This window comes from Sorex araneus, chromosome 1 (genome assembly GCF_027595985.1).
Source record: "Sorex araneus isolate mSorAra2 chromosome 1, mSorAra2.pri, whole genome shotgun sequence".
In the NCBI taxonomy this organism is placed as follows: domain Eukaryota; kingdom Metazoa; phylum Chordata; class Mammalia; order Eulipotyphla; family Soricidae; genus Sorex; species Sorex araneus.
In genome coordinates this window covers 17197648-17222726 of record NC_073302.1, presented here as the reverse complement: position 1 = coordinate 17222726, position 25079 = coordinate 17197648, and the positions used below count along the sequence as shown (strand labels likewise).

Here is a 25079-nt window from a genome sequence, read left to right as displayed (position 1 = left end):
ATGCAGCTATTAGTAGAGATGAAGTCATGAAATTTGCTTATAAGTGGATGGTCATGGAGAGAATCATGCTAAGTGAAATGAGTCAGAAGGTGAGGGAAAGGCATAGAATGACTGCACTCATTTGTGGAATATAAAATAACATAATATGAGACCAATACCCAAGAACAGTAGAGACAAGGGCCATGAAATTTGCTCCATAGTTGCAATTTGAGCTATGCCTCATGTGCTGGGGGAGCAGGCAGCTGGAATAGAGAGGGGATCACTAAGTCAGTGATGGTGGGAGGAATCATTCAGGATGGGAGATGTGTGCTGAAAGTAGATAAAAGACCAAACGTGATAGCCTCTCAGCGTTTGTATTGCAAACCATAATGCCCCAAAGTAGAGAGTATGAGAGAAATTGTCTGCCATAGAGGCAGGGGGAGGGGTAGGAACAGGGTGGGGGATACTGGGAACATTGGTGGTGGAAAATGAGGGATGGGTGAAGGGATGGGTGGAGGGATGGGTGGAGGGATGGTGGTGGAAATTGAGGGATGGGTGTTCGATCATTGTATGACAGAAATTCAAACATGAAAGCTTGGTGACTCTATCTCACGGTGATTCAATATTTTTTTTAAAAAAAGAGAGACAAGTCACATAGACAAAAGTCCTGGTTTAGTCTCTGAATATTCCTGTATATTGAGCTACGGAACCTCCCAGGCTTTTCATAAAGCCTGATATTAAGGCAATTCAAGGTCAAGCTATAAGGTCCATGACTCACATTTTTTAAGACCAAAAAAGTATATTTGTGATTTGAAATTTTTCACTTTCTGGAGAAAGGAAATAGGATTCACAGACTGGGGAATCATACACGTAATAGATATAGAGCACTTGGATAAAAATGTTTCAGACAATTGTAATGTGAACCTCATCATGGCCTGGCAAGTGCTAATAAAAGAGATGGTCTCAATTTCCAGGTGGGGAGCCAGAGACTAAAAAGGAAATGTGCTCCAGAGCAAGTATAGGAGCAACTGGGTGGCTGGATGGGGTCACCTGAGCCCCACGTCACAGCTATGGGGCCTCAGTATTCCATGACATTTCCTCCAACACTAGATTTCCGCTGCTTTCCCTTTGCAAAGGCACCCTCTTAGTCCATCTCTACCAGTGCTCTGCCTTCCCTCCGGAAGGCTTTGGGAATACATTCTATAAGGTCTTGCTTTCTCCTACCCTGATGTCTGGGCATATTTGAGTTGCTTCACTTGCAAACAACAGTGCTAAACACTTAGTACCGGAGTTGGATTCTTACTGAAATTGGAGTATATCTCCTCTGCTTAAAAACACCATTGTGACATAGAAACTTTTCACAAATTTTCTTTCACTGAATTACTTTTCGATAATTCCACTTACCATTTTGTTGTAACAACCAATATAAAATAAATTATTTTTGTGCCTGCTAAGGGGACAGGTGTGGGGGTGAGAGGAAACCAGGGAGAGTGGTGGAGGGAAAGGTCGCTCTGGTTGTGGGATTCGTGTTGGAACATTCAATGCCCGAAAACAACTGTATTATAAACAACTCTGTAAAGTGTGGTGTTTAAATGAAACCTAAAAAAATCCATTCCAAATCCTAAGAACATCAGAAAGTGACCAAGACAGGGATGGAGATAATCACAGCATAATAGATCCTCAGGGTGGGTGCCAATTCCATATAACTGATACACTTATTTAAAAGGTGTGAGACACAGATACTGACACTCACAACTGGAGAAGACCATGTGGAGTTACGCTGGTTCCATCATCTGCATAAACAGGAAACAAATCAAAAAATTTCTAGAAACTAGGGGATCTGGAGGACACAGTTGCTTATGGCCCTTTAGGAGGGTAGAGACTAGAGAGCACAATTTCTGTTCAGTACTTCCCTCTGTGATACTTTGTTTCAGCAGCCCTAGCAAATGCTTACACTTTTCACAGCATAGCCCTGCAAGAACGGGGTCCTGACCGCAAGGCAAGACCTAGCAGGCATGTTAAATCTTGCAGGTCCTCCTCGCTGCTGTATGCCCTGGAGTGTGTGCACTGCAGGGAGTTTGTGTGTTTGTGTGTGTGTCTATGTGTGTTTGTGTGTGTCTTTGTGTGTGTGAGATAGGGAAAGGGGGAGGGAAGTAGGGAGGGAGGGAGGGAGGGAGGGAGGGAGGGAGGGGGGTCTGTCTTCACCCATGGCAGACGCAAAAACAGCAGAAGAGGGGGCACTCCCCAAGATGCATGACTAGGGAGTAAGCAAGACCCACAGTTCAATAACTCCAGGGTCAATCACACCCTTCAACAGTTTTCTCATAACCTGTCTTGTTATTGTTCATATTATTACGTGAGACCCAAAAGTAAAAGCAATATTCTAGGTTTCATCCAGAACTTCCTCGTAACTTGTTTACTATTTGTGCCAACATGTGAGTCTCAAAAATAAATATAATATTTTAGGTTTCATCTAAAACCTCAGAAAACTAATCTTTCCTTGGTACAACTGAACATGTGAGAACAGGACACAGTGCAGTGGTTAGGGCATAGGACAAATGTAGGGCATAAGTGTCAGATCTGGGTTTGATCTACAGCATGACATGGTCCTCTAAGCACTGTAGGGTGTAGCTATTAGGGCCCTGAGCACTTCTGGGTTATTCTGAGCTCTCCAGAGCCAAAGCAGCATCACATCCTCAGACCTCACATTGAACCACTCACCTAGTTGACTGAAAATCAGCAGTGGGGCCCTGCAACCTTATGAGCACTGGTTGGGAGGCACACACACCCAAATTAAAGAACAGATAAAATGCAGGACCAGTTTGAGCAGTCAAACTCCATCTGGTAGGCTTGTTCTAAGCCTGTGGTTGATTTCTTAAGAGCTCTTTTTCTTTTCTTTTTTTTCTACTTATAGATGGGATTTTCATTGTTAGGTGTAGTTGGCAAGTAAACTATCGCATGATTGAGTGATTAAATCGATGAACCACAGAATGTATGATATGCTGGATATGAATAAATGCAATGGTTGAGCAAATGATTTAAAGCCATTTTTCACACGAAGCTATAAAAAGTCTTCTCCCCATCTCACACGAAGCCTTTAAACAAAGCTACTGATTGACAATGGTAATAGTAATTTCTTAGATTTATGTGGCATTTTATAATCCTCAAAGTATTTTCCTATATATTATTATGCCTTAGCATCATAGATCTTCCAAATTTAAAGAAATACAATAGTCATCTCATTTAATGGCTATTCCTCTCAAATCCTGATGAACGGCTTCTCCCCCTTTGCTTGTCTGCCCCCAGAGACAAGGAACTCACTATCCTCTGACTGTTGCCTCTGTGAATGGACAGCTAAAATTTTGGGGTTGTTTGTCCCACTGTGTATGGGACTTTGGGTTGCTGCTGCCTGTCCCTGTTCCTGGGGGTCCCGAGAGTGAGAAGCTAAAGCACTTTCAGTGTGATGATTCTTCTGAAAGACACACTTCTTCCTAGGTCATATCTTCCCCCAGGTGAAACCAAACATTGCCTCTCATCCCCTTTCTCAAAACGTTTTGCAATAGGCATGTTACCAAGGTCATTAAGACAGCTAATAAACTGTGGCTCTTTGAGCACATACTCAATATCCAGGCCTGCACTGTGAAAAATTATGCCTCAGAGCACAACCTCTTAATCTGGACACACTAGACTTGAAATCCCTGTTTCAGCATCCACAGTGATGAGAACTTGAGGCTGGTGGCCAAACTCACTGACTCCAAGGTGCCTCATCTGTGTGTCAATGAGGGATAACAGTTTCCATTTTTTTCTTCATTTATTTCTATGAAGTAATATTGGATTACAAGCATGCGCATGCATTTTAGGTATATCGTATCACCATACCACACCCAACACCACAGTGCCAAAGAACTTCCCCCATGATCCAGAGGATAGTTTCACTCCTCTCCCTCTCATCCATCTTCACACATGTTTGGTGACTTTAGTTCTGCTGTCAGAATCTCGGGTTTATTTTCATTGATTATTATCTAATTCCTGATAGATTTTTTTCTTTACTAGTGATAAATGAGATCATCTGGTAGTTGTACAGGTAGTTGTCTTTTTCCTTCTGATTTATTTATTCCACCTATCATTTCCATTACCAATTCTAACCATACGGCAGCAAAAGGCAAAGCTACATCCTTTCTTATAACCGAGCAGTACTCCATTGCATGTGTGTACACACAGAGACAAACACACACACAGACACACACACACACACACACACTCTAACTCTTTAATATACTCATCTGTCATTGGCACTTGGGTCGTTTCCAAATTTTGACAAATAGTCCAAATTAAATAGCGCTGCGATGAACATAGGTGTGCATATATCATTTTGAAATATTTTGTGTGTGTTTTGTATAACTACATAATAGTAGAATTGCTGGATCATATGGTAGTTCTAGTTTTAATAATTTGATCAATCTCCATGTAAAAGTTCCTATCTTATATAGGTATTAGAGCAATAAAATGGAATAATGCATATACTGCACCTAGACTGTGCTTCTCAGACAGAAAGTTCTTAGGGGTGGTAGTAATTATTTTCATTGTGCAGCACACTTGTTTGTGTAACCTCACTCAGTCTTAGAAAAATGCTATGAATTGTGGAAATCACAATTGTTCTCAGTTTTACCAAGGATATGGTTGACCTGGTCAGATCATAAAGCTAGCCATAGAGATAATGTTCAAACTGGAGTGGCTTCAAAATTGCAAATCCTTCAATAGTCTAATTGATCATACACATGAAGAAGCTCTTTATTTTGTTTTATCTTGGAACCATGCCAGATGGTGCTCAGGGTCCAGGGGTCACTCCTGGCTATGCTCTGAGGACCATATGTGTTGCCAGGATCAAACCTCAGTCGGTTATGTGCAAGGCAAACACAACACTGTACTATCTTGAAGAATCTCTCTGTAAGACTTCACAGCATCTATCTTACCATTGAAGCCAGTAAGTTCTGCACTGAGAAGAGAAATATTGGTCTATATTATAGATTAAGGGCACAGTTTCTAGAATTTCCTGTGTTGAATAAAATACTGGTTTTACCATCAACCTTCATGGGACTAAACCAAGCCCACCACTATTGACCTTAATGACACCTCAAGGTCCTCATTTGCAAGATAAACATTTATGACATTATCCACTTAAACATTTGGTAGGAGGGTTAAATGCGATTATGTATTGAATCAAAAACATATGGACAACTAGATTGGCAATTTGTTGCTAAGACTCAAGGTTGTATTGCTCTAAAGACCCTGCAGTGCTAGGGTTTACCTGGGTTAACCCCAATGATGCTCAGGAGCATCTCCGTGGTTCTGGTGGGAGGGAATGGTTTCCATGGCTGCACCCACTGGTTTTTGGGAGACTATGTGGTGCCAAGGACTTAACCTGGTCATCCACATACAAGACACGCTCCTTAACCCCTATGCTCTCTCTCCATGTCCTAAGAGTTTTGTATGTGTGTGTTTTTAAAGACTTACTTCCCAGATCTTTCCTCTACAGAAGTAGCTGCTTTCTTTACCAGGTATTTTTCAGTGAAATCATATGATGTATTTCCAAGTCCATGATTTTGTTTGTTTGTTTGTTTTTTGTTGTTATGCAGGTAAAGGAAAGATACATCTTGAGTCAAAAATAAAATGAAATAGAGATGTGATCCCAGGGGGCCACACGTGTGCGGCCTCACTGCAGCTGCACGAGCATGATTCCAGAGGCCAGCTAAACTACTTTTGATACCAGCAGCTCCTTGCAAAATGTCTCCAGACTGAGAACTGCGCCGCGGTCCTATGCCTGCCCAGGAGGGGAAAGGTTTTTTCTCTCCCGCCTTTTCCTTGAAAGGGGGGAAGGGCGTGGCGACCGCCATATTATGAGGACCACAGATGAGAGTTACAAGCTTGCAATGATTCGATTTCTGGAAGAAATTTCCCTGGACTTAGTTTCTAAAATACAGAAATCCAAAACCACATATCTCTTCACAGCAGGTCTGACTCTAGTGGGGAACTCCTAACAATAATAGTGAGTTTTTTGTTGAAATATTGAATGTAACCAAAGTAAAGAGAAAGTAAAGTGAAATTTATCAGTTACACAGGTGGGGGGTGAGGGGGTGGGGGGGATGGAGATATAATGGGGTTTTTTTGGTGGTGGAATATGTGCACTGGTGAAGGGATGGTTGTTTCAGCATTGTATAACTGAGACTTAAGCCTGAAAGCATTGTTATTTTCCACATGGTGATTCAATAAATAAATAAATTGATTAAATAATTTATTTTAACTGCTGATATGTTTAATAAGTACTGTTTTGTTTTGTTTTGTGTTGTTTTGTCTTGGAGGGGGATACAAACAGCAGTGCTCAGGACACACTCCTGGCTCTGTACTCAGAAATTACTCCTGGCTGCTTGGAGGACCACATGGGTGACAAGGATTAAACCCGGGTTAGAGGCAAACAACGCAAGCTTCTGACCTACTATTTTATTGGTCTGGCTCCAGAAGTACTGTTATGAGTTAACATAACTATTAACTCTTTTATCCTGTTATTTATTTTGCCCTATGTGCATCCTTTTTTGATATAGCAAATATTGTTTTATTTCTCTGTCTATTCCCTTAAAATTTCATTTTGCCTATGTTAATTCATACTTTGTATTAATGACTATAGTAAATGAACATTAAAACATTTTTCTGCCTAAGATAAAAATTTATCATATCTTTACTTTTGTAAAGAAAGATCTTTTACATCTCCTGCCGAGATAATTTGGAGTTTTAGTCGTAGGCTATTAATTTTAAAATAGTTTCTGTGCATCCGAAATTAGAGATTTACGGGGCTGGAGTGATAGCACAGCAGGTAGGGAGTTTGCCTTGCACACGGCCAACCTGGGTCCAATTCCCAGCATCCTATATGGTCCTCTGAGCACTGCCAGGGGTAATTCCTGAGTGCAGAGCCAGGAGTAACCCCTGAGCATCGCCAGGTATGACCCAAAAAAGGAAAATAAATAAATAAATAAATAAAAATACAGATTTACATCTAAAACTTGGAACACTAAATGTGACATACAACAAATTTAATAAATGCTGGTTTATGACTCACTCTTCATATCAGATAGCAAAAGAACAGAAAAAAATAAGATTAAGCCTAATGTGCTCCTCCTCTTACAATAAATCCTTTAAACACTACTGCAATGGTAGCATTAATGGTCACTGTTAGTGTAAGCTCAGGATTAATCAGTCTGAGATTCTATCTCAATAACCCTATGTAATTAGGATGATCAGTTTTGTTCCATTGTTTAAGATGGCGCATCAGAGAAGTGAGTAGATTCTCCCCAGAGGCTTGAGGTAGCTGCCCAGGAAGTAGTTGGGATAAGCAATGAAAACAGAGCAGAGGATTTAAGGATGCTACTTAAAAACACCCTGTGTTCAGTGACAGGGTGGGACTTTACTCCAGGCTCTGGATTTCATGCTGCTTTAAATTCTAGATCAGGCAACATTCTCAAAGACATGTGCCACCTCCAAAAGACTGAGTCACCATCATCAGAGGGCCTATGGGAGGTTCCCTTTAATGCACAAGTTTCCTTCTTCCCACTGAAGGTAAAAATGAAGACAGGGAAGATGTAGACTTAGAATCCAGAAAAACAAAAAAGAACTGTTGGGTCTACAAGGTGGTAGCCTGCAGTTACTTGGGCACAAGGAGAGTCCCTGTGGGCCAACGTCCATTTTCACCCACTCTGACACCTTCTGAAGGATGAGACACATCCAAGTCAACTGGCACTAGTGAATTCTTTGCACAGAGCAGAAGGGAAATGTGCAGAAGCTCTACAGTCTTGGAGAAAGTGTCGTATGCAGTGAAAGCCCTGCAAGGCCTGGTGTGGGTTCCACTTAAGAAAAGCCATTCATCGGGGTTGGAGTTGATAGCACAGCAGGTAGAGCGTTTGCCTTGCACACGGCCAACTCGGGTTCGATTCCCAGCATCCCATATGGTCCCCTGAGCACTGCCAGGAGTAATTCTTGAATGTAGAGCCAGGAGTAATCCCTGTGCATTGCCAGGTGTGATACAAAAAGCAAAAATTGAAAAAGAGAAAAGAAAAGAAAAGCCATTCATCATCACTGAGATACTACCAATCTGGGTTACTGGGTTACGGGAAGGATGAATGTGTGTAAAGCTGTGTGCGCACCCAGGAAATGCTCCACAGACATTGGTTAAAACAACCGAGCCTCACTCCCAAATATTAACAGAAAAGCAGTCAGGCCTCTCCAGCCCTTCTCTACACCAGATGGCTGTCTGTGTGCCGTGAACAAGTCAGCAGGGGATCTGAGCCGGTGTGTGCAAACTTGCAGCCCCAAGTTAACATGCGCCCCCCCCCCTTGCTGTGTGGCTGTATCATTTTCTAAATATATGTGGGAAAAGTCTATCACACTCATTCCAGGAATAACACAAAGGCCTTGATTCGGTCTTCCACGTGATGAGCATGCGTTAGGTCCAAAATTAACGTGGCTGTCTGGCTGGGATTTATGTGAGTATTTCCAAAAGGAGAAAACTTTCAGGCTCTTACTCAGCCTTAATCAAAATGTGTAATTCATGGCTGTGAGTGCGAAAGGCCCCGGAAGGACACAGACCCAAAATTGAAGTTGGCTCCCTTGGAAACTCTCAGTAAAGACAACTTACTCCTGCACAGCAGGAAGAAATTAAGGGGTGAGGAGCAGGCTGACTCTGCGTATGAGCTTTATGCCAACTAGAAATAGCATTTCCCAGTCTCATGCCTGTAGCAGAACACGCCAGTGTAGAAAAGGAGAAAATAACATCAGAGTATCTTTCCCCCGCCCCCTTCGAATCACACCTGGCGATGCATAGGAGTTACTCCTGGCTTGCACTCAGGAATTACTCCTAGCAGTGCTCAGGGAAGCATATGGGATACTGGGAATTGAACCCAGGTCAGCCGCGTGCAAGACAAACGCCCTCCCCACTGTACTACCGCACCAGTGCCACGTCAGAGTATCTTGAAGAGTGAAAAGTATTTGGAGGGTGTCAGCTGAAGCTAGTATCTGCTCTCCCCGTAGGTCCATTAGATCATGAACACTCTGCAGACTGGATTTTGTCTTTACTGTCAGTCATGTGAAACCTTTCAATACTGTTTTATAAATAATCTATTCATAGAAGCCTGTGTACACTTAAATGTTTTATAATTATTTTAAGAAATCTATACCCTATTTTATTTATATTTTTACATTTAAATGAATGTTTTATGGAGGTTCTGTGATTTACAATGCTGCTATTGGTGAAACCTACACAAGCTCCCAGCAACCATTCTTCAGATGGATCTGATCCAGCTTTCCCAGAGAAGACAGAAGACTCTGACTAGGAGATCATGGGTCAACAGAGATGTGAGGCTATCTTGCCTCTGTACGTAACATTCCTTCTCTGCTATGGAGGTGATCTGATTGACTGTATGCAGTGTTGACGAGAATGCAATGAGATGTGTCCAGAAACCTGCCCCAGCAGGATGCTTTCACAGGGTAGCTAGACAATAAATTCACACAACCAGAGAAATAGCATAGAGGATGCCAATCAGTCAGATATACTTGACTTTGAATACCCAAGAGTAGCCCACTCTCTTACCAACTGTGTGACCTTGGGTAAGTCTCTTTGCCTCCATGATTCCTCACCACTCTAAAGTGAAAATAACAGGGGCTTGGGTGTATTACTTCACTGACCATCTTCATCCCATCTCTCGGAAACCACCACACGGTGTCTACACTGGAGGGGAGGCGGTAAGGGTTAAAATACATCAAGGACTATTAGAGAAGGGTATCCCCACCCCATCTGGCTCTGATTGCATTTGCTCAGTCACTCTTGGAAAGGCCAGTTGTATCTGGCAACGCTAAACCTCAGCTCTCAGCCAAGCAGGCTAAAAGCACGTGTTAGATGTTAAACAGCTATTCCTTGTGACATCGGCCAAAGGCCAAGGAGTCAGAGACCCTTTATTTTCTTCTCTGAAGCACAATTAGTTTGTCACAGCTGACAGATGATGGATGGGTATGCTTCAGTCCAAGTGACACCACCAATCCACCTGACCTTCTGTTTGTCATTCTAACCATTCAGCCAGTTCCCTTCCTCCATCTGTGGACAATTGCCCGTCACCCTCTGCCTCCCTTTCGCCTCCCCTCTCGGGCCCCCAGAGTGCCCCCCCTTACTCACCATCACGGATATGTGGAGGATGTGCATCTGCTCTTCCACAATCTCTGAGGGCTCCTGGAGTGTGGGGGTGGTGGACCGAGCCAGCTGCCCAGAGCTGCTCATGGAGACGTGGAAGTACAAGGTGCCATTCTCAAGCCACTGCTGTCTCCAGTGCACCAGCGAGATGTCCGCGGCTGTTCCTGACATCTCTGCAAGATAAGAGCCAAGGTGCCGGGTGAGAAGCCGAAGAAATGTATCGATGTATAAGGCACTTGCCTTGCACATAGCTGACAAAGGTTTCATCCCTGAGCACCATTTACGGTCCTCCGAACATGACCAGGAGTAATCCCTAAGCACAGAATCAAGAATAAGCTCTGAGCACAGTTGGGTGTTGCCAAATTACAAAAAACAACAAAAACAATAAAAACAAACAAAACAAGGTTCCAGTTGAGTCACATGCCCCGGTCTGGCTCAGAGTGTCTAAGAGCCAAATGCCTCAGGAAATCAGAGGCCACTGAAGAAGCATCAAGACAACTTTCTTGTATCTAATTCATGAGTTAGAAAATCACTTCCTATCACAGATGAGTCAAATATGGCCAAGATAACACCCCACGCTATGGAGTCAAAGATGTAGGACTTGAACATGGATCCGGTCCACTCCCTTCAGTGTAGCATTGGGTCAGATAGGTCATAATCCTTTTGAGAAGGCAGTGAGGCCAGCAATGGAGAGAATAAGCCTCCAATCATCTGAGTCTATGGAGCTAGAAGATCAAGGAAGGATATTTTATGAGAGGTTTTGGGGTTCACAGGTGGACTTCTGAAGCTGATACAAAAACATTCATGGTAGAACTACAGACCTTCAGAATTGAAAAGGTCCACTGAGAGGCACCCAAACCCGCCAAGGTGTCTATGAGGGTCCTATCACGGGACAGAAGTTTGGCACGGTTCGGAGCCTGTTTACCCTGCTCCCATCAGAGGGGCTCCACTTCTCTGCAATTCATTCACTTCACTCCCAGGAAGAAAGATTCAGCACAAAAGCTTCCTTGGCTTTAAAATCCATGAAGCCATTGTCCATCTAATCTTTGTGTATAGCTAGTGAGAAGGTAGGACATCCTGATAAATGGTAAAGTCAAAATTGAGTGGCCTAACTCTGGCCTCATGCTGATTTTCTCTTTATGGATAGTCCTTAAGAGCAATAATTGAGGTCTGAGAAATAGTACAGTAGGTAAGGCGCTTGCCTTCCATGCAATCAACCCAGGTTTAATCTCCAGCATCCCATATGATCCCCCGAGCCCAACAAGAGTGATTCCTGAGTGCAGAACTAGGAGTAATCCGTGAGAACTGCTGGGTATGACCCAAAAAAAGATAAGCAATTATATTTTTAATAATATTATCACTCAGTGAAACGGGGATTGACTATTACTCAATGTAGTGTTTTATAAAAATAAAGAAGAATGATGGTATAAGGTACCAAAAGTAGCACCGCTGACTAAAGGGATGTGCATCTGAAAAGAATCAAGACAATGTTTACAGTGTGCTGCAGATCACGGGAAGAGTGTTAGGGAGAATTATCAGTGCTTCAATTATGAAAGCTCCTATGGAAGAAAGAGGACATCCATCAAGAAATAAGAATCTGTTCTAGTGCCTGAGCCTTGGAGATTTGGACTGCTTCCCTGAGACATGGAGTTGACCTACAGATAGTTTGTTCCTAACTCCCAAAACCATCACGCCTATCTTCATGGACATGGTCACATACATGTGCATGTACACACACACACACATGCATGTTGAAGGGGAATTAAAGGGGAAGCTGAGTTAGAACGTCTCCATATCCAATCAGCTCTCCGGATGCACCTTTGCCACCCCATCATATCTGCTGAAAGTGAAGGAAAAGGTTCATCTTGAACAGAGGGAAACATTTACTCACTAAATTCTACTTAATTATTCTTGCGTCGTCTCTTCCCAAGAGACTCTTAACATCTTGAGGTTCACAGTCTGAATTCCTTAGAGGGAAAGCATCTGGCACTAAGAAAGTGCTGCAGAAGGTCAGCTGTTAATATTTATTATCCTCATGGTTATGAATAGGGATAGGATTCATGTCACCCATGGGTTTTCTGAAACCTTGCGGCATCCCCAACTGCTTGAATTCTCATCCCCTCCACATCCATTCTGCCAGAAATCTTTCAAAAGTCACCCAAAGTTTTGCATCACTCAGCTCTCCTGCCACCATCAGAGCCAAAACATCTCCCTCTCCTGCCTGGTTTAAGACAAGGACTTCGTCCATGCTGGCCTCCTGTGTCTATTCTCTTAGAGAGAGGCCAGGCGAATCCAGGCCTACCACAATCAGTTCATGTTGCTCTCAGCTATCAATGACCAACATCCTCCTGCTCCATTTTGACAATAGAAGAGTGACTGGAACAGAGGACACTATGAGTCCTAGAGAAAGTTGTGTGGACTTGCCTTCCTGCACCAAGAGTTAAGTAGGGATGGATACAATCACAAGAGGTCATCAGCTCCTAGAAAGCAGGTCCTCCCCAAAGTCCCAAATCCCTCCTGAGAAGCCCCAGGAGATTATCTGGATCTAGCTTTCCCCAAGGTCCCACCTTTCAGCCTCAGCCTCAGTGAATCGCCTGCCTTCTACCTTGCTCATTTTTCTCTCATTGCTCCAAAACCCAGGTGGAATGGTGCCCCTGAAAACGAGTTGTTTCTTATGCAGCAGCTCACAAAGAGGAGCCCATGTGCCACTAGCTGGCTGGGCCCCTCCTTTACTGAGAATCCCTGAAAAGGTCCAGAGCCTCCCCCCACCCCGCTCCCCAGTCAGCTGCAGCATGGAAGAGAGGCAAGCAGGGAGAAGTGGGGGAAGGCACGTTGAAATCTGCTCACCTTACTCAGGAAGCTCTTCCCTAACCTTGCTTGAGGTCCTGCCAGTGGAGAAGCTTGCCCTGACGGTGTTCGGATTTCACAAAAGGGTGTCACAGAGAGCTGGTCAACTTGCTGAAAGTCTCTGGTAAAGTTGCACCCAGCCAAGACTGATGGGTTTTCAGATTCCGCCAATTTCTACTCTGCCAGTTGCCCTTCCAGCATCTCCTTTTCCTCGACAAAATTAGCCCACGAACCCCCAGCTAGATTGAGCTCTTTGTTTGCTATGGCGATGAGTGCACCGTCAGCAGACAGCAAACGTTAAATGATAATAACAGTGTGTGAAACACAGTAAATATTGAATCACGGAGAACAGCTCCGGAAGGAATGCGATCAACGAGAAAAGAAACTGGGGTTGGGGATGGAGAAGAGGCGCACAGAGCCTCGAAAGAGAAACTGCCTCAGCAGAAGCAGAAGGCCAGGGTTACTCAGCTGCCCCTTTCCCCACTAGTTCACGTGTTTGCGGCTTCATTCACACAGCCTGCCCGAGTGTAGGTCTGCATGACTGCAGTTATGTCAGTTGCTCAGAATCCAAAGGGAGATGAGAAAGACAAAGAGTCACCTTCTCGAAGTTACTCAGGTCCTGGAAGCTGAAATCTCTAGGCTCCCCCTTGATGTCACTGCCCATTCAGATGCCCATGTTTCATTTAACATGGTCCAGGACCCTGCACATGGTCCTGCCCGCCCCCCGCCAATCTCTACCTCATCTTGAACTCCAAGTGTACAGGACTTCATGCAGGCCTGGTGTCCTTTCAGGATGCATGGACTCCTCGTCCAGTCTGTCTGCAACTCTCCACTTAAGAGAAGCAAGACAGACAGCTTCTATGCAGCAGAAATCTGTCCTGCTCAGAGAGGCCAGCCCACTCCTAGCTGCAGCCCTCCCCTCCACACACACCCATACTCTTGTGTCTCCCCTGTCTTAGAACTTCCCATACCATTGAGAACTCTTAAATATTCACCTTCCATGACTTTCTGAACATGTCTGAGATTTGTATCTCTTGGTGTATAGAGACCTGTGTGTCTAAACCCAATCCTATCACACATAGTCTAAAAAAGTGCTGGGTGCAAAATGAGTGCTTAGTAAATGAGTACTGAAGTCTGGGTGATAAATACACACAGACATACATATGCACACACATAAACATAGGCATTCGGATTTTGCACCTACTTGCATGTTCATGTACATGCATACGTACACATGCACACAAATTCACACATGTCAGTGTTAAGATAAGAGATACTATTAAGTCTTGTTAGAGAACCAAAGAAATGATTCATTAGGAACTCCGAGATAGAACAGGACTCTTCCAGCTTTTGTTCTGGCAGTTCTTGGGGGATGACCTGTGGTGTTAGGGATTGAGCTGGAGCTGACCACATGCAAGGAAGCTGCCTGAACCCCTCCACTAACTCTCTGGCCACCTTTTAGGTTACAGACCAAAAAAGTCTTCCAGAAACATGGTACCATGAGCATGGCAAAAGATAGAAATATTGTTGGCCCTTGGGAGAGCAGAAAGCACAGAGGTGAGCAAGGGGTCAGGCTTCCCAAGGCAGTGAGTCAGAGGTTAGTGAAACACCAGGTTGGAAACACAGTTCTAATACAGGAATGAGGGGCTCTGAATGCTTGGTGAGAGAGTTTATTTTATTCAGGCAGCCATGGGGAATCAGCAGAGTGTACCTGATCAGTGAGCCAGTCCTGTGTCCATTAAAAACGGGTCAAAGAAATAGTAGCATAATCAAGGCCAGCTCTTGAAATCCCCCACTGATTGATTTTCGAATTGCATTTTCCCTTTCCTCTTCCCCTCGTCCTTCCATATAAACATTTCATTCAAGTCTTCAAGTCATATTACAATCAAACTTAAAGCAAGAGGGGGACTAAACGCATTTGGTCGGGAACCAAGACGATTCCCATAAAGGCAGATTATGCTGACATGATGAATATAAAATGAAACAGCAGATATTAAAGTGGGAGAATTGGTGCGCCATGCCTTCCGGCAGCAAGCTGACTCCAGCTCCTGCCTCCCGCCCGCTCCCAATCATCTTGGTTTTATATTGGAATCATAAAGAAACAGGGATTGCCTTCACCTTTCACGATGCTCCCTGCTTGGGCTACAACTCGTGAAATATTCAATAGGCTCAAATCCCCTCCACCTCCCACTAAAGCCAAGGAGAGGATCAGCCCTTCATCAGTGATTCTGGTTAGACCACCTCACCACCTCAGCAGCCACAGATGCCTTTCAGCTTCCTGGAAAAGAAATTAAACAATCCCAAAGGCGTGTTGTGCTTTTAATTGGCTTGTTCTTCCTAATCTATGGCACTCGTTGCCTTTTTATTTCATTCCTGAAGGTCATTATGAACATAAGCAGCTCTTCCGATCACCAGCTGTCTTGGTAACCTCTCCCTGGTGGCTAACTAACCCGCCTTTGGATGCCACAGTCAACCCTCCAGTTGACCCTCCAGGCAATTATTCACAGAAGGCCCAAGAGCACTTCTGATGAGTGTGCAAACGGCCTTGGCTGTGCTTGGCAGAGACTTGATGTGAGCTCAACTCCCCACCCGAGCAAGAGACTTGAGAAACACAGTGACTCTGAGACACTTCTACCATCCATGTCTTTGGCTGTTCCAGCCTACGTGGGTGGCCAGCTCTCTGCAGCCGGCCCAGCGGAGTAGGTTTGGAAACTATATGGCAGATGTGTGCCCTCATTGTCCTTTCTCCCTTCATTGCTTCTGTGTAGACCTTTATAACCTCCCACTTGTGCACTGCCTCAAATGGCTCTATGCCAGTCAGGGATGCATCAGAGAAGAGAAGACACCGTCCAGAGGTCACTGCAAAGTCTTTAGTGGCAGCACCATTGACAGAGGCCTTGGAGTACACTAAGTCAGGGTTCTCCAGAGAAAGAGGACGTACCGGTCATCTACATGTGTGCAGAAACCTTCTTACGAGCCACTCGCGGGGGTAAGGAGTCACAAAGTCTGACAGTGGTATAGTTCAAGTTCATACCTTAAGGCCTAAGAACAGGGGGCAACAGGGGTCTATGTCCCAGCTTAAGTTCACAGGCTTGGGTAACAGATAAGGGTAGGAGAAAGAGGATGCCCTGATTTGAGCAGAGAAAATTTACTTTCCTCCATCTTTGGGCTGTCTTTAGACCCTCCAAGGATTGGATGGGGTCTACTGACATTGGTGAAGGCCCCCTTTCTTTACTTATCTATCAATTAAATGCTGAACTCCTGGATTGGGAAGACAGTATAGGGTTTTAGCTCATACTCCAAACTGCTCATAGTAGGCATTCCAGTTACATGTCTTACATATTAAATCACTTCATGCACAGTCTTAACACCCTCTACGCCACCTTGCCACCATCTTGGTCTTGGATATTTATCTATACTAAATGATATGTTATGATCATTTAGTATAGATAAATGATAAATAGATAAATCATCTATAGCATGGATGATCACTCCCATTGGTCTCTAGTGCAGGACACATGTATGTGTCCAGTGACTGACACATTGACCAAATACAGAGTAGAGGGACCTTTGAATGTTTAGGGAGTATAACTAATCACTTTCTATTTCTGAATACAGAGAAGCACCTCTGATAGATGGAGAGAAGAAATGGTAACACAGGATGTTCATAAAGGCTTGATTCTGATATAATAATTAGACATGTATACTTATTGACTATCTGGATCAGGTTCAGATACCTTGGAAAATAAAAACAAAGAGAAAAATAGAACTTCAATTTCCTTGGAACTTCCCATGTGGACAAAAATGAAGATTGTACAGAAAATAGAAAACTATATAATTCTGTCCAGATATAACTAGGTGTGTGTATATGGTCGAAAAAAGAAATACGCTGGAATATACAGAATGGTAATCTTTAAGTTGTGAGGTAAGAGGTGATTTCAGTCATAGCCTGGTTCATTTTTCTCTACATTTTCTACATTGAAAAGGTGTCACCTTTGCAGCAAATGCAAATGGGTACTCACTTTAAAGTATTATTCAGCCAACCAAACTTTTTCCAGATTTGGCACTGAGGATATTCTATTCATGGGAGCTCAGTCCAAAAAAGGGAAGAAAAACATAATATAAATATCTGTAAATCAAAATAGAAAGCTTCGAGGAAGAACAGAAGATTACCTAGATTAGAAAGAATTCATGGATGACTTTAAAAAAATAGTCAAAAATAGAGAGATGGTAAAAAGGCTAGAACATTTGCCTTGCAAGCAATCTATCCACTTTTTTTTTGGATTGTTGGCACCTCATGTGATCCGGAGTACCACCAAGAAAGATACCTGAGTACAGAACCAGAAATAAGCCCTGAGCACCGCTGAGTATGGCCTACCTCCACCGCCCTCCAAAAAGGAAAGCCATGTAGCAAACACATATAACACACATGTATACATACATACATACATATACATACACACACATATAGCACATACACAGGACTGGCAATAAGGCCAGAAAAGAGAATCACAAATATCCACAGTGGAAGGATGTAAGTAGAAAACATAGGAACTCATAGTTAAGGATGAAACAGGTACATCTTGTGTGCACAGCAAAAAGTAAAAGAAGCACTTACCACTTTTTAGCTATGTACTACTCTCCTAACAGGATACAACTTCCAGGTCCCACTTCGAAAAAACTCATGCCATCAGCCCAAGTGCTATTTCAGAGAACAATGAAGAGCTCCATCTGCCTTAAAGGTGACAGATGGATAGGTACATTGGGTGGATGGATGGATAGATTAATGGCTGAGGAGATGGATGGAAGAGTGGATAGAGAATGTATACATGCATTTGCCTATTTGTTCATATTTCTGACCTAATAAAAATACACAGCTTAGGGCCTGAAGCAATAGTACAGCAGGTAAGATCCTTGCTTGCCTCACATGCAGTAAACCTAGGTTTGATATTCAGTACCCCATATGGTCCCTGAGCTCAGCCAGTAGTGAACCCAGGAATTATTCCTGAGCACTGAACCAGGAGTAAGCCTCCAGGAATGACAAACAATTTAAAAAACAACACACAGCCTCGGTTAGTGACAAGAACAATGAATTTGGTGGTAGGAGTCCAAGTTTGCATGCTGTCTCTGCATAACTAGCTAGTTTACCTGAAGAACAATCAGTCTTATTTTCTTTACTTATTAATTGCATTCTATCTCACAAACTACACATTTCACATAACAGTAAAGGTCCAATAATTGTTCCCTAACAACAAGTAAAATCATTATCCTTGTCACTTAACAGTATCACTGTCATCCTGTTGATCACTGATTTTCTCAAGCGGGCCCCAGTAACGTCTCCAATGTCCTAGCCCTGAGATTTTAGCAGCCTCTCTTTACTTGTTCTTCCCAGCAGTGTGGCATTGGAGGCTCTTTCAGGGAAAGGGGAAATAGACTCAGCATTGGTACTGTGTTTGGCATATCGAATACGCCATGGAGAGCTTGCCAGCCTTTGCTGTGCAGGCAGGATGCTCTTGGTACCTTGCCAGGTTCTCTGAGAGGGAGAACTAGGCTATAAAAAAGTTATTTTCTAGTCTCTGGATCTTGGCTGTTGATGGGATTACATGGCACTGGGGGACAGTCTGTGGGTGTGGCTGACAAGCTACTGGAAAATGGGGGGTCTGGGTGGAGGAGGCCCAGTCCTGATCTGAGCAGGCTCGGAGATCTCAGCCCCGGATCCCATACGCCTGGATTCCTCTGCTGGTCCCTTCATGCATGAGGCTCAACTGAATTTGTGGAGACTGGCCTTGAGCATGGCTATGGCTGTGTTCCAGAGGTCTTCGGCTGCCGGGGCTCTGCTCAGGGTGGGGAGGGAAACTCAACCTGCCCCCTCCGAGGGGCCCTGGTGAAGACAACCAGGTGTGGGGGCAAGAGACTCTGCCACTTAATAATGTAGTTTTTCTAAATACCTACTGACCATCCAACATGTACCAGGCACAAAGCTAGGACCTATGGATAGATAGAGGAGAAGATGATGTTGACTTATAGACCTTTCATTCCACTCTGGATGCTTCCCAGTCCCCAAGAAGCAGAAATAGCAGACATGTTTCCCTGGCATCAGTTTACTTCACTCATTCATTCATTCACTTAATCATCCACTCCGTCAGAGAAGAAGATTTTGTCTTCCTAGTTAATTGCTATCCTTGGAACTTAGCATGCAGTACTTGCTCAATACATATTTGGTGAATAAATACATCCCTTAGTGGCCACTGTGGGAGTTCTCTAACCTCAAGAAGGCTCTTTCATCAAGGAGAACAGAACAAGGAAAAATTAAGCAAGGCCTATGATGGTGTGATAGAGGTGATGAAAAAAGATTGTTAAGGGAATATGTGTGAGGGCTGAGTAAATGGCCTGCAGTTAACAGGGCCTGGGACTGGCAAGTAGGCACAGTCTATCATTTGGTCATCTCACAATTCTAAGAGTTTTGTTTTGTTTTGTGAGACTTGTTACTGTTTCTGGCATATCGAATATGCTGCGGGTAGCTTGCCAGGCTCTGCCGTGCGAGTAGGATATTCTCAGTAGCTTGCTGGGCTCTCTGAGAGGGACAGAGGAATCGAATCCGGGGTGGCCGCATACAAGGCAAATGCACTACCCACTGTGCTATCGGTCCAGTCCCACAATGGAGACATTACTGGTGCCCGCTTGAGCAAATCAATGAACAACGGGACGACAGTGCTACGGTGCTACAGTGCTTATTTTGTTTCGCTTTGGGGCCACAGCCAGCTATGCTCAGGGCTTAGTCCTGGTGGTACAATCAGGGATCACTCCTGGTAGTGCTCTGGGGACCACATGGGGTGCTGGGATTGAACCCTGGTCAACCACTCCCTACCCACTCTACTGCTTTGCCCCCTTTGGGGTTTATGTTTGTTTGTTTGTTTTTGCTTTGCTTTTGATTTTCATTTTTCTAAGAGTTTCTTGCATCAGGCCAGGTCCGTGGGGGGCACAGCTGGTGAAGAGAGGGTGCATCGGGTAGAGAGCCAGGCCAGACAGCAGCACTTGAAGAAGTTCCCAGGGGAGGCTCAGCCCCTCCTTCCCTCTCCCACCTGTCAGTGCACATCTCTGTCTTTGCCTCAGATCTGCCCATTTCCACCTCCTTTGGGAACTGCATCTTTTACTCAAAATTGTTTTCCCAAGCCACTCTGTAGAAATAAATAATACAGTTACACCCGATTAAGTCAGGGAGGAGAAGAGAAGAATTAAGAGATATTGGCAAGGGAGAAAAGAATAACGTTTCAGATTAGATTTGGAAATAGATGGCGGGGCTGATGGAATTGATTCTCGTTTCTCCTGGTTATTTTTTTCCTGACCCATTCCCCTCCCTCAATGCTGCAGTTTTTCCACAAGATCTCTGTCACTGCGCTTTGCTAGACCCTCTTGATTTTTGTATTTTTGCGTGTTTGCTGTTAACTTTCCAGATTTTTTCCTCCCCACTGCCCTCTTTTTTTTTTCTTAATGCTTCCAGCAGTTAATGGTGGCAGTCTCCTCTTGGCACCATTCCACAACACAGGAATGAAGAGGGCCCAATCCCACACCCCAGTAATGTGAGGTCAGGGCACACCTCAGGCTCAGTGCCGACGCTCCATCCATCCATGCACTTATTTCATCATGAGTCCGTCACTGGTGACAGTGTCATGGTGTCTGAAGACACAAATCTCTCCTATCCGAGGCAAAGGAAATGCTTCTTAGGATGAGTGAGGTTTGAAAAACACTTTGCACCTAAGACTCACAGGGTGACTTTTAGCAAGCCAAGGCCACCTCTCTCAGATTCACTTATCTGCTAGAGAAAAGGGAACCCTGAAAGCCATCTCTTCAGTGTTGGGAGAAAAAGGGAAGCTTCCTGACACCCTGTGCATGCCCTGGCATCTGTCTTGGAGCTGTCTATGTCTCTCTTCTCCAGTCTTGCTGCTGTCAAGACAAGATGCAGGTTGGTCTGAGAGTAATGGGAGGTGATGTGGTATCAAGGATGGAGATCAAAGAGGCACAGGTCACAGAAATGCCATGTTTCACTTCCCTTTAAGTGAAAGACTAGGATCTCTCTACCTGAAGCTGGCACCCAGCCCAGCCCCATGTACACCTCTGATCTGGAGGCAGACACAATCATAGCAGAAAGGGAAGGTAAAATGATCAGTGATCTAAATTTAGCACCAGTGCTCTGATCAAGAAAAGGGCCCTGGACTGAAGAGCTATCACAGTGGATAAGATGCTTGCCTTGCATAGGGCTGACCTAGGTTCCATCCCCAGCACCCCAGAAGGCACCTTCAGTATGGCCAAGAATGTTGATCCCTACGCGGGTAGGGCGTTTGCCTTGCACTCGGCCGACCCAGGTTCCAATCCCAGCATCCTATATGGTCCCCTGAGTACCGGCAGGAGTAATTCCTGAGTGCAGAGCCAGGAGTAAGCCCTGTACATTGCCGGGTGTGACCCAAAAAAAAAAGAATGCTGATCCCTAAATTCAGAGCCAGTAATCCCTGAACAAAGGAAGGAAGGAAGGAAGGAAGGAAGGAAGGAAGGAAGGAAGGAAGGAAGGAAGGAAGGAAGGAAGGAAGGAAGGAAGGAAGGAAGGAAGGAAGGAAGGAAGGGAGATAGGGAAGGAGGGAAGAAGGAAAGGAATGAAGTCCTTATCTCTCCTCCTGCACACATAGCCACGAACCACCTTGGAAAGTCAGCAGAAGTGACCTCTGAAGAGGCTGACTCCAAATGCCCTCTTTCTACTCTGAGCTCGATTGCCCTCTGAAACAGACACCGAGAACTCCCCAAGGCATAATCCTACTGGATTCTTTCTGCTTCATCAAACTCTGTGGCCCAGGTTAAAGGAAGGAAATGGGTGTTTACTGCTCCAGCTACAGTCGTAGGGCAAAAGGTGCCTCTGCTCCTTACAGGAAGTCTCAAACTTGTTCAGTACATCAGGAACTGCCTTGATTGGAATTCACCCTCTGCTACATTAATTTTACTTATAAGGAAGTGCAGGAGGAAAGGGCCCCAGGCCATCAGCGGGATGATTACAGGACCCCTTTGACTGGTAATTCCACACCATTCAGTCCAATTTAGAAGGTGCCCGGTGGCAGGGAAGATGAGGGAATGCCAGGCTAGAGCTGGGGGGAGGACCCCTGGATGCTGACTATGTTGAGGTAACCGAGAAAGGCCCTCCAGACCAAGATCGCAAATCACTGACAACAAATCACTCTCTTCTCCAACAGATAGGGTCAGGCAGCAGGACTCCTGGGAGGAACTTCTGGGACACCTCTTTCTTGATTTAAGGTGCCATGCCTCTCTCTGCTGTGAAGTGACAGCATATAATTCCCGTTGTTCAGTCTCTCAAACAGAAAATTTCACTGTCTACACTCTTCTCTTGACTCAGTGAGCTTGTACCTCTGGATCTCAGTCTTCTTAGCTGTTCAATGGAAAAACCCATCCCTACCCTCAATTCCAGCACTGGATCACTGGAAGAAGCTGGTGAGCTGGGGGGTGTGCATTTATGAGAAGTCATGTGTGAGACATGCTCTATGTCACGGTCACTGTTACCAAGAATATGAATCAGCCTCTTGGGAGATGGCTGGAGAACAAACCAAGTGGCTCAGTGAACAAGATGACACTTTGCTCCCAATGTTTTGTTATTTGAGCTCCCCAAGGATCCCTTTGACTGGGAATTCTATGCCATTTATAAGAGCCAAGGGTCAGGGCTCTGAAACCGGACACCTGGGTTCCCTTTTTGCCTCACTCTTATCAGCTAACCTAACAGAACTCAAGGAACTTCTTCAGGTCTCACTTTCCTCATAGAAACTGGGGGAAAGAATGCCTTAAGTGGGGGCTGGAGCGATAGCACAGCAGGTAGGGCATTTGCCTTGCACGTGGCCGACCCAGGTTCGAGTCTCAGCATCCCATATGGTCCCCTGAGCATCACCAGGAGTGATTCCTGAGTGCAGAGCCAGGAGTAACCCCTGTGCATCGCTAGGTATGACCAAAAAAGTAAAAAAAAAAAAGAATGCCTTAAGCATCAGTGATGAGGAGTATCGGGCCTGAGCTGTCTTACTCATCCCAGTGTCTCAGTGTCCATAACAGAGCCTGGTAAGTGAACAGAATGACAGATGCTTACTAACTCTGTGCCAAACCTTGTTCCCTGCAGTTTGCATGCACCATCTCATTTCAGAATTCCAACATCCCCCAAGGGAGCACTGTAGCACCATCATCCCGTTGTTCATCAATTTTGCTCGAGCAAGCACCAGTAACGTCTCCATTGTGAGGCTTGTTACTGTTTTTGGCATATTAAATGCGCCACGGGTAGCTTGCCAAGCTCTGCTGTGCAGGCGGGATACTTTAGGTAGCTTGCCGGGCTCTCTGAGAAGGATGCAGGAATCGAACCTGGGTCAGCTGCGTGCAAGGCAAACACCCGAGAGAGAGGATCACAAATCCACAGAGAGTTAACTTCAGATCATGTGTCAGCATAAGGTCAGCTTCTAGGGTTTTGCCCACTATGATAGGCCAGTGTGTCCACACACCTACTACCACATATACTGTGCTACATGAATTCATGGCTGCAACTCCAATAAATATGGACACTATGGACACTAGGAAATGTTTGTTCGGAAGCGCTGGAGTCTTTTGTAAAATTCTGGTGAAGAGCAATCACATCTATTCAGTGAACTCTTCAGGGTACTGTGATTACAAGCCAGAATGTTGTCAGGGCGTAGGATTAGGAATCTGAATTACCAGCTCCCTTACCTCTGCCCACCTGGCTGGCTCACCGCAGATAGTGTGCAGCAAGTCGGTGATGCTTCTAGAGGATCTTTGCTGCACCAGCCCTTCACCGGAGCTTTCAGGCTTCATTTCCCTGAGTCTCTGCTTCTACTTTAGAGTCAAGAAAATAAAAACTCGGGGATGGGGGTGGGGGCAGAGAGACAGTACCATGGGCAGGGGACTTGCCTTGCATATAGCTGACTCAGGCTCAATCTGCATCACTCCCAATGGGCCCGTGCATTCCACCAGGACTGATCCCTGATTTCAGAGCCAAGAGTTGGCCCTGAACACTACAGGTGTGAATCCCAAAACAAAAGCAAAATGAAGTAAATAACAACATGAAGAGACAGGGAGCCGTCCAGATCACCTAATGCACCATAAATTATCCAAATGCTGGATAAAAGACAGACTCTTTATCCCAGCTGCCAGATGTGGAATGACCTCCTTGCCTCACCACTTCCTGGCCAGGGTCACCAGAGGAAAGAATACTCCCTCCCAGAATCTCATTTTTTTCTCACCCATAAAAGTGGGCTATTTGAAGGGTTTGCTAGAGATTGTTCTGAGTAAAAAAAGGCACTTGCTTTATCTGAATTAGATAGATGGCTTTGTCTATTCAAAGGTGCTTTATTGTTTCCCTCGCTGGCAAAAGGCATGCTTTCAGGGGACACTAATCATGGTGGCATCCAATAGAGTCACATGGGATATCTCACTTGCAATGTCACTTCTATCACCAAATAATTACAAATGGGAACCAGGAGCCACGCCCCCCTGTAGTACCCCATGCACTCATTCAAGTACCACTGCAGGCTTTTCACTTTGGCTGGATAACCGACGACTGAATGGTTTCATTCCTACCAACATTACCGCCATGCTGGTTTCTATACACAACCCAGTGTGGAATATGGTGGAATGATCCAGACTGCCAGACTACCCTTGTGATGGGCAAAGATGCTTACCCCATGGAGATTCAGCCAGTTGGCTAGCATGAGGTGTCAGAACAACGTTAGATTAATCCTCTCTAGAGACAATTCGCAGATCAAGCCAGAGGCTTGAGCACAAGATTGAGCATCATTAAACATCAGAAGTTAAATCTGCATTAGAAAACCCCGACAGGCCCAGCCAGGTGAGTGAGCACAGTTACTAATCTCTGTGCTCTCAAAGCAGACACGTACACACAGGCTCCTTGTGGTGGAGTTAGGCAGTGCCTCCTGCCAGGACGGAATCCCTATCTCATGCACACAGACATGTGTAT

The 25079-nt window shown here is 44.7% G+C and overlaps 1 protein-coding gene across 4 annotated transcripts in view; it reads right to left on the bottom strand.

Moving 5' to 3' along the window:
* ASTN2 (astrotactin 2) overlaps positions 1-25079 on the bottom strand; it is a 1092638-nt gene that overhangs the window by 932529 nt on the left and 135030 nt on the right. For all 4 annotated transcript variants that reach the window (XM_055128058.1, XM_055128127.1, XM_055128183.1 and 1 more), the window contains exon 2: positions 10193-10380. In XM_055128058.1, the coding sequence (XP_054984033.1) occupies positions 10193-10380 (188 nt within the window). The remainder of the gene's footprint in view (positions 1-10192; positions 10381-25079) is intronic.